Below are 10750 nucleotides of genomic sequence, written 5' to 3' on the forward strand. Positions count from 1 at the left end.
TTGGATCATTTAGTTATTAATGGACACCAAACGAGCACGATGGGTCGAATGGCCTCCTTCTCGTTTGTAAACTTTCTTATGTTCCTAAAGCATGAGAAAAACCTAGGAGTTTATGTAGACTCATCACTTTCCCCATCCAAACAATGTGGGGAAGCAATACAAAAGGCAAACAAAATGCTAGGATATATTGTCAAAAGTGTAGAATTTAAAACAAGGGAAGTCATGTTGAGACTACAATGCACTAGTTAGAGCTCATCTGGAATACTGTGTACAGTTCTGGGCTCCACACTTCAAGAAAGATATCGCTGCTCTAGAGGCAGTTCAGAGGTGAGCAGCCAGACTTATTCCAGGTCTGAAAGGAATGTCCTACTGAGAGACTGAGGGAACTGAACCTTTTCACCCTGGAACGGAGGAAACTATGTGGGGACTGAATTCAAATCTTCAGAATCATGAAAGGCATCAACCACATCAAACCAGAGGAGCTATTCCAGATCAGCAGGGACACATGCACCCGGGGACACAAATGGAAATTGGGCTTCAAGGCATTCAAGACAAAACAGGAGACACTTCTTCACACAGAGAGTTGTCACAATTTGAAACTCCCCAGTGATGCTGTTGAAGGCGACAATTTGGAACAATGAAAAATAGACTGGATAGGATCCTTGGATCACTTACTTATTAATGTACACCAAAAGTTCTTATGTTCTTCTTATGAATATTTTCTGGATCTCAAGAAAATCCCTATATATATACACTCACCTAAAGGATTATTAGGAACACCTGTTCAATTTCTCATTAATGCAATTAACTAATCAACCAATCACATGGCAGTTGCTTCAATGCATTTAGGGGTGTGGTCCTGGTCAAGACAATCTCCTGAACTCCAAACTGAATGTCTGAATGGGAAAGAAAGGTGATTTAAGAAATGTTGAGCGTGGCATGGTTGTTGGTGCCAGACGGGCCGGTCTGAGTATTTCATAATCTGCTCAGTTACTGGGATTTTCACGCACAACCATTTCTAGGGTTTACAAAGAATGGTGTGAAATGGGAAAAACATCAAGTATGCGGCAGTCCTGTGGGCGAAAATGCCTTGATGCTAGAGGTCAGAGGAGAATGGGCCGACTGATTCAAGCTGATAGAAGAGCAACTTTGACTGAAATAACCACTCGTTACAACCGAGGTATGCAGCAAAGCATTTGTGAAGCCACAACACGTACAACCTTGAGGTGGATGGGCTACAACAGCAGAAGACCCCACCGGGTACCACTCATCTCCACTACAAATAGGAAAAAGAGGCTACAATTTGCACAAGCTCACCAAAATTGGACAGTTGAAGACTGGAAAAATGTTGCCTGGTCTGATGAGTCTCGATTTCTGTTGAGACATTCAGATGGTAGAGTCAGAATTTGGCGTAAACAGAATGAGAACATGGATCCATCATGCCTTGTTACCACTGTGCAGGCTGGTGGTGGTGGTGTAATGGTGTGGGGGATGTTTTCTTGGCACACTTTAGGCCCCTTAGTGCCAATTGGGCATCGTTTAAATGCCACGGCCTACCTGAGCATTGTTTCTGACCATGTCCATCCCTTTATGACCACCATGTACCCATCCTCTGATGGCTACTTCCAGCAGGATAATGCACCATGTCACAAAGGTCGAATCATTTCAAATTGGTTTCTTGAACATGACAATGAGTTCACTGTACTAAACTGGCCCCCACAGTCACCAGATCTCAACCCAATAGAGCATCTTTGGGATGTGGTGGAACGGGAGCTTCGTGCCCTGGATGTGCATCCCACAAATCTCCATCAACTGCAAGATGCTATCCTATCAATATGGGCCAACATTTCTAAAGAATGCTTTCAGCACCTTGTTGAATCAATGCCACGTAGAATTAAGGCAGTTCTGAAGGCGAAAGGGGGTCCAACACAGTATTAGTATGGTGTTCCTAATAATCCTTTAGGTGAGTGTATATATATATATATATATATATATATAATGTTGTATGTTAATGTTTGTTTATCCATATGAACTACCTTGGATTAAGGTGCTAAAAATGTGTAAATTTAAACTTTTTGCTTTAAACTCAAACTAATTTTATTATTTTAATTTCTACACTCATAAGGTATATCTTTGTCTGTCTAACTTATCTAAGGTCAAAAAGATAATAATCATATGTTGAATGTATTATTGTATTTATGTATATGTACATGTCCCATAGCTCTTAACGATTACTTCACATCTTGCCTGCACTAATTAGCTTTTACGATCTAGGAAGTTGGACTTATATTGTGTACTGTATATTTCCTATACATTTCTTTAAATTGGAATTTGTAAATTGCATTATGCTTGGAACTGTACTATATTATTACACTTTGTACTACTCTTATACCAAGTCACCCTGGATAAGGGCGTCTGCTAATAAATACATAAATAAATAAATACAAAATATTAATAATAATGTCTTTTTAACAAGTCTTGAGTCAATGACGAAATAAAAGTCTGATGTATTTTTCAAATACTCTCACACTAACCTTCTTTAACCATCTTCTCTCCATAGGTTTTTATTGCACAGACGGTGCTGTCATACACAAAGCTGAACATCAGATATCTGCTTCTCTGGATCCGCTTCGCAACTTGGAACCAGATACTTGACCCCTGGGTCTATATCCTCTTCCGGAGGGCCATTTTAAGGAGAGTGTACCCCAAACTGGACAGGTCCCGGGGCTCTATCATGACTCTGTATCCCACCTTTGCCACTTCACTAAGAAAGTTGACTCGGTCCTCCATGGAAAATGGTTCTGAACTCTGAATGAAAAGATGCTTTACAGTTTCAATTTAGAACACACTGTAGACAAAGTCCATTTATCTTTTTAGACTCCCTGTTGTACACCACCATGTTGCCTTTTAGTTTTGTTAATAAATATCAGTAGAAACTAAAACAAATACAAATCTTAATGTATACTGTGAAGATTAAATAATTTGTGCCAGGAACATTGACTTTTTGAAGCTTCTGAAATTGGTTTGTTGTACCTCTGACAATAATTGTATTAATTTCTGTTCATTAGTCTTTTGAATTGTGATTTTACTTTATGTCCAACAGACACATTAGACTGGCATTTGAGTTCCACGCAGCATTGTGTGAAGCTGCTGCCAATTCTTGTTTTTCTTGTAATTGCTGTCTTATTGACACCCTGTTTCCTATACATTAACCAGTTCATAATCCATCTACTTACATTACCCTGAATACCTACAACTTCCAATTGTATGATTAGTCTGAGGTGTGGAACCTTATCAAAAACTTTCTGAAAATCTAAGTATATCATATCATATGCTATAATAGGGGTTCATAATCAGGGGTGCCAGGGTACACGTTATCTCTCTGGCAGACTGTAAAAATATCACTTAATTCCATTCAGATGGAAAGTCTAGCCTTTTTTCTAGTTTTCAGAAATGATCAAAAAGAGATGTGGTTGCCAGCTGTTTGATCACGTAAAACTTTCTTTTGAGAAGATGACCTTTCAACAACTGCAAGTATTATAACTACCACTTCAGTATATAATTGATGTTTAGGTGGTAGTACCTATGCCCTCCTTTTTAGCACTTTAATCTTTTTTTTTCTTTAAGAAAATTAAATGGCTGTATTATGACTTTCACATGACCAGTTCAATACTATATTGCAAAAGCTGCCAAACTTCCACCAAACCATTATCAGTCAACAATTCATGAAAGTTGTATAAAAATGACTACTCTGAGATTAATTGAAAAGCATGATATTCTGAATTTTAGTGTTTTTTTAATGCAAGAGCCCACAGTATTACATTTATTAAATTGATGTTTACAATAAGCAACAATAATTGTTAGTATTGTTTTAAAATGTTCATGGGATTTACTTTATCTCAAAGCAATCCAGCCTAATACTGTTATTAAGAACAGTAGGTTCTTAAAATGTACATTCAATGTATAGTACAATATAGTGCGACATTTTAATAGATAGTTAAATTAAAGAGTACATAAAACTACATCAAAACCAATTATAACTTTCTACTTTGCTGCTCTAATTGTATTTAATCATTACATAATAATACTATGCTTTAATATGCTGTCTCCTAAGAGTCATGGAGCTGGTCTTACAAAAACTGAAGTAATGCACTGACATAGCATACGAACTGTCACTGATACAACCTGAAGGCAGTTTCATGTACCAACTATATTGTCCATGTGGAAATATATTTATTGTGGGTTAAGGAAATACAAAAGGTGGGTTACTGTGCAAAGCATTTGAGCAGCTGTGCTCAAAACAAAAAGATATACAGAAAATTTAAACAAAACACTAGCTCCTCTCGAGCCTAAACTAAACACACAAAAACAAGTCCCTGATCCCTGAAGCATGATAAAATGCTATGAAGTGCTATCTAATGGGGATTAAAAGGACTAATATCACAAGTACTGTCTGAAAAGATGTGTTTTGAGTAAGCTCCGGAAGGAGGTCAAAGACTCTGCTGTTTTGACTTCGGTGGTTGTTCCACCATTTAGGGGCCAGGAATGAGAAGGAGCGGCTCTGGAGGAGGGGGAGTGGAGAGGAAGCAGAATTAGTCTTCTGGCACCGGAAGAGTGCAGTGGTCTTCAGGGGATGTATGGAGAGACGAGGGACTGAAGGTAGCTTGGTGCAGTGTGGTCGAGACAGCAGTAGGTGAGGGTCAATGTCTAGAACTGAATGCATGCCGGTATCAGGAGCCGGTGGAGGGAGCAGAGCAGTGGAGTAGCGTGTGCGAAATGGGGCAGAGAGAATACCAGATGAGCCGTAGAGTTCTGGATGAGCTAGAGTGGGCGGGTAGTAGTTGCAGGCAGGTAGGCCAGGAGGGAGTTGCAGTAGTCCAGGCGGGAGAGGACCAGTGACTGGACAAGCAGCTGAGTCGAGTAGTCGCTGAGGAAGGGACGGATTCGGTATATGTTGCTCAGGAAGAATCTACAGTTGCGTGTCAGGGTGTAGGAGAGCGCAGGATTGAGGATGACTCCTAGATTTTTAGCAGAGAAGAAGGAGAGAGGATGGATTCCAAGGAGAATGAGATGGAGAGATCAGCAGAAGGTGAGGAAGAGTGGGGGAAATACAGGAGATCCGATTTGGAGAGGTTGAGCTTGAGGTGGTGCGAGTGCATCCAGGCGGTAATGAGAGAGTCAGAAGAGGGAAAAGACAGGAAGATCTGGGCATCATCAGCATAAAAGTGGTAGGAGAAACCATGAGATGCGATGAGGGGGCCAAGGATGGAGCCTTGGGGTACGCCTGGAGGAGAGGCTGGGGGGTGGATGAGGAACCTCGCCATGTCACTTAGTAGGTCCGGTCGCTGAGGTAGGAGGAGAACAAGGTGAGAGCAGTCCCAGAGATTCTAAGGTCAGCGAGGCAGGAGGGGAGGATGGAGTGATCGACAGTGTCAAATGCTGCGGAGAGGTCAAGGAGGATGAGGACTGAGGAGAGGGAGACCGCCCTAGCACAGCTGAGGGAGTCAGCGACTGCCAGGAGAGCAGTCTCAGTGGAGTGAGCTTTGTGGAAGCCGGATTGCAGAGGATCAAGGAGTGAGTGTTGGGACAGAAAGTCAGAGAGCTGACGGTGGACTGCCCGCTCGAGAGTGTTTGAGAGGAAGGGAAGTAGGGAGACAGGGTGGTAGTTCTGAGGAGAGGTGGCGTCAAGGGTTGGTTTGTTGAGGAGTGGGATGACAGCAGCTTGTTTCAATGCAGAGGGGAAACAGCCAGTGAGGAGTGAGGAGTTGAGGAGGGAGGAGATGAAGGGGAGGAGATGAAGGGGAGTAGATCAGGAGTGGTCGCTTGGAGGAGGCGAGAAGGGAGAGGGTCCAGGGCACACGTTGTAGGTTTTAAATGGATGTTTACAATAATGTAGGAGGAGAGCGGAAACGTCAGAGTCCGAGAGAGGTGAGAATGAAGAAAAGGAAGCTTGGTCGGTGGGAGGTTTGGGTGTGATGTGAGAAGAGGGGGGACTGTTGAAGAGCTTGCGGATGTCTACAATCTTGGAGGAGAAGAAGGGGCGAAATCATCAGCAGTGAGAGTCATTATCTTGCAAGTCAAAGTCAAGTCTCGAGTCTTAGCCTTCAAAGTCTCGAGTCAAGTCTCAAGTAACGATGGAAAAGACTTGACTCAAGTCCCAAGGTACAGGCATTACATCAAGTCTTCAGGTCTTACTAATAAAGTATAAATATATAATTTTAATGTATTTCATTTTTATACGTTTATTGCCTCAAGTTTAACAGAATTATTTATTAACTCTTTGGAATGTATGGACGAATTGTTTTTTTTGGGGGGGTTGGGTGTTGGTACATTGAATTCTCCCTTGGTCCAAATGTGTATTGATGTATTAGTATGTTGTGAACTTTGAACTAGAATTAGAAAGCCTTTACAGTTCCCAGAGAAGTTATATATAATTACCATTGGACTCTAAACACTTTGCATTACTATATTGGCTGCCGTCTGTTTTTGTTTTTGTTTTCTTTACATAAGTACATAGTAATCATTGCAAAACACCCCCTATATAGCCATATACCAATGAAAGAGAATGAGGAAAGGAAAGGAAATTGAGGTAAATGAGCATTTTGATCTGTATAATTTTGATTTGTGCTTTCTTTTTAGGCATTGCTTTTGATGTGCTTTGTGAATTACACTCTGTGCAAAGGTATCGGTGTATCTCTCGCGTATTAGCTCCTGTAATAAGGTGCTTGTTGAACCCCAACAAAACAAAATAAATTGAGTTTCTCTATTCTCTTCTCTAAATAAACATTTGTTGATTACAATTACATTACTATAACGATAGATCGATAAAATACATTTAGATTTTTTGTTTTTTGCCATGTGTTAATTCATGTATCTAAATGGCGTTTAGAGCAAATATACAATATGTTCATTGAGCACATCATGAAAACTGAGAAGCTCCATTTTATTTTTGTTTTGTTGGTGTTCGACAAGTATCTTATCACAGGAGCTCAGTTATTTTATTTTGCTTTTGTCTTGTGTTGAATTGCTTGCTTGCTTCTCTCTGTGAGATTTTAAATGATGAATGGAGTTTGAAGATGTCTGTGATTTGTTTGTTCCACATGTTTTGCAGACAGCAACTCTGTTTTTTGATGTTCCAATCAAATCTAAAAAAAAATAAGGCAAATTTTGTAACTGGTCCAAACATGATTAACTTGCTAGTTGTGATGTTGCTTGTAGCTAACTTAGTACATAGTAGATGGCACATGAGTTGTTTTCAATCACAGAGTTGTGTGATTTATTTTTTTCACACGTCTGATGCTTGCCCAACAAATTGCTGCACATTGCTGGCAGAATCACAGTCTTTGAAGGAATTAACTTATCAGCTCAAGTCACAAGTAATTGCGATAAAGTCAAGTTTCAAGTATTCCAATTTGGCAAGTCTCAATATTCTTGAGTGGACTCTCGAGTCCAAGTCACAAGTCTCAAATCAGATTAAGCTAAAATGTTGATTACAATGTGAATTCCCCACAAAATCTTCGGGTTGAAATCTTCTAGTCCTACAGGTATTCAGTATTTTTTCCCTTTGAGAACCTCAAAATATAAATTTGTAGACTTGTACTTTGCTATGTGTTCAATTGGCTACCATAATAACTGCATGGGAAATAGCCAGTTTGTACATTGAATAGACACGAATGGCATTGTATCAAATTGTATGGCATCAAATTGAATCAAAGCTGAATCGAATCATATTGAATTGTACATTTTTCTAAATGTATCCTTCCTGTATTGTATTGGTGAGTGTATCTAGATGCATATCGAATTGTTAGAGATGAAAAGATGCACACCCCTAATATATATACATATATATACACACCATATTCGTCCTAATAGACGTGCATTCGCTAATAGATGCGCAACCCTCTAATTTTACATATTTTTCCTGCCGGAAATCTGTGGATCTGCGGAAAACTTTTATCCCTGTTATTATTATTATTATTATTATTATTATTATTATTATTATTATTATTATTATTATTTCCCTCTCCTCCCCGTCTCTCTCTCTCATGACTAATTCATAATAATAATAATAATAATAATAATAATAATAATAATAATAATATTTATTTATTATCTTATTTAACTAAGAAGTTAAAATAAATGCAACACATACAACAAAAAATGTACACAATGTCCTTAAGGACACTAAGGAATATTCTATCTAAATCAAAAGAGATTCAGTTTGTAACTGAATATGCAAGTTGTTGATGAACTGACGCTGGTGAGGAAATGAACCTGGTGATGAAAAGTGTGTGATGAAAAGTCATAGACCCAAAAAAAAATCCAAATTGAGAGCGCAAACGAAAAAGATAGTCAACATAAAAGTCTCGAAAAAAGGCTCATTGTATGATCCAAGAAAAAAAGGTAAGGTAAAGTCAAGGTCAGGGCTGTCTTCGAAGGTTTGAATATTCAAAGGTTTGTTTGGTCTCCTGAAGGTTCATCGGGTGACAATCACATTGATTTTTTTCTCTTGTTTGAACTGCAAGCCACCTGGGACCACCAGGCTCGCTGGCCTGCCCCCCAGTGGCAAGGCACGTGGGAGTGAGGGACCTGTTGCAGTGTGCGGGGCTTTGCATTGAAATCAACGCTGTCTTGAAGAACCGAGCGATCCACAAGGTACCTTCTCTGGGGCAGCACGAGGGATTCTATTCCCCATACTTCCTAGTCCCATTTTGCATCTGAGACGCCTGAATCACCACCTCAAGGTGTTGCACTTCAAGATGCTCAAACTGCGCACCTTGTCCAAGCCCGGAAACTGATTCACCATGGTGGATCTCAAAGACACTTTCACATCCCCATTATGCCTTCGAAGGCCGAGTGTACAAGTTTGCTGCTCTCCTTTGGCCTTTGGCCTGTCGCCATCCCCCCCCCACCGCACTTTCTCCAAGTGCATGGACGTCGTGATAGCCCCCTTTGTGTTTTCAGGGGGTTTGCGTCCTCAACTAACTAGAAGACTAGGTGGTCTGTACAGAATCACACAAACATGATTCTCAGCCATCTCCCCGGGCCTTCGGGTTAATTGAGAGAAGAGCCGCCTGTTGCCAATTTAGCAGGTGCATTACCTAGGAATGTGCCTCAATTCCATTGCCAAGCTGGCCATGCTGGATCCAGAGAGAATTGCCTCCATACACGTGTGTCTCTCCCTCTTCTAGTTGAGAGCCCACATGTGTATATAGATAGTTTGTTACAAAACGGTAGAGCTACAATTGCCCTGCGTTAGCTTTGCTAATTAACAGATGACAACTGCTCCTGTGATGTGCAAGAGGTGCATGAGCTGTGTATATAGTTAGTTTGTTATGACATGGTAGAACTTGGTGTTGCCTCGCTCCTAGCTGTGCTAGTAGAGCAACCATGAATTTTCTCCTGCTGCCCGCGTTATATATACTGTTGTGTTCAGCTGTGGCTACTCCAGTGTTCTGGCTAGCCCACTGTGTATATATCCAAGGGTTGCAAGGTTGTGCAGGAGTTTAAGCTCCTGGCAAAAGAGGTTCCCGTGTGCACATTTATACAAGCAGGAAGTAGGAAGGGACCTGTTTGAGTAAATGAGTAAATTTCGATCGGGTTCCAACGGAAGTGCACAGAAACCCCGCCCTCTTGAGCAGTGCTTCCTTTTTCGGATATCTGGGGTTGCATTTGCAACCTATCGTTTTAATGTCCTGTTGATTTTCTCTGTAAGGTTGGTTTGAAGATGGTAATTAGTAGTCATCTTACTCACAACTCCCCATATTTTACACGCGTTTCTGAAGTTGGCTAGTAAACTGACTGACACAATGCTGCAAGGAGTTTCCCACTGGGCAAAGATATCAAGGAATATACAACAGTTAGTTCCGTTCCTCGAACCTGATTGGACGAGAGATGTTCCATGAGCACTGATGGTCTGACACCATCAGCACTCAGACGCTTCACTGTGTGTATCACTCCGCCATGTCATTTATATTAGTTTCTTTCTTTATTGAATTGCATATGAGTCACGGCACACACTGGTAACCACACATGCTCTCGCTTTCTTCTCTCTCTCTCTCTCTCTCTCTCTCTCTATCTCACTCACACATGACGTTATCGATTGCCGGAGGTAAGCGCATTGTTTGAACTGCAACAGCACATCCTGCTCTGTGGCGTAAGAAAGTAGTTCCATACACAAGTGCATTTTTTGATGACAATCCTAAGTTTTTTTCTCTCTTTTTTTTCTCTCTACGGCACGAGGCCGTAGGCCGAATCACAGCAGTGCTGATGTAGGGCCATATCGTACTCTTGCTCGTGTGATATTGCTTAATTAGGATGTTAACCATATGAATGGTCTTACCATCATGCAAAGGGAACAACTCCGCCCATTTGCTATAGTAATCCACCACCACCATCAGCATTGTATTTCAGCTTTTACTAAATGGAAACGGTTCTGAGTCCTGAGTGGATTGTAGCATACCAGCTGGCTTGGTGTTAGACGCTTTGTATTTCTGACAAACAGAACACTCTTTGATATAAGACCAGGTTTGTTTCCTGATCTTGGGTCACCAAACAACTTCTAGCATTCTGATAAGTGTTTTCAGGCATCCCAAATGCCCACCAAGAGGATTGTCATGATAATAGTGGAGAAAAGACTTAAGTTGGAATTTATGACCATTATTTGATATAGGTACTCTGCGATATAAAATGCCCTGCTTCTGTATAAAGGTAAGATCTAACAGAATCAGCTGAGGACTGGTTAACAAGG

At 40.7% G+C, this 10750-nt stretch overlaps 1 protein-coding gene across 1 annotated transcript in view; it reads left to right on the forward strand.

Annotated features, from left to right (window-relative positions):
- Positions 1 to 3656, forward strand: part of tbxa2r (thromboxane A2 receptor) — a 51431-nt gene extending 47775 nt beyond the window's left edge. Inside the window, exon 3 of the mRNA XM_066695552.1 lies at positions 2561 to 3656. Coding sequence (XP_066551649.1) covers positions 2561 to 2812 — 252 coding nt within the window. The 3' untranslated portion in view covers positions 2813 to 3656. The remainder of the gene's footprint in view (positions 1 to 2560) is intronic.
- The last annotated feature ends 7094 nt before the right edge of the window (positions 3657 to 10750 follow it).

This window comes from Amia ocellicauda, chromosome 22 (genome assembly GCF_036373705.1).
Source record: "Amia ocellicauda isolate fAmiCal2 chromosome 22, fAmiCal2.hap1, whole genome shotgun sequence".
In the NCBI taxonomy this organism is placed as follows: domain Eukaryota; kingdom Metazoa; phylum Chordata; class Actinopteri; order Amiiformes; family Amiidae; genus Amia; species Amia ocellicauda.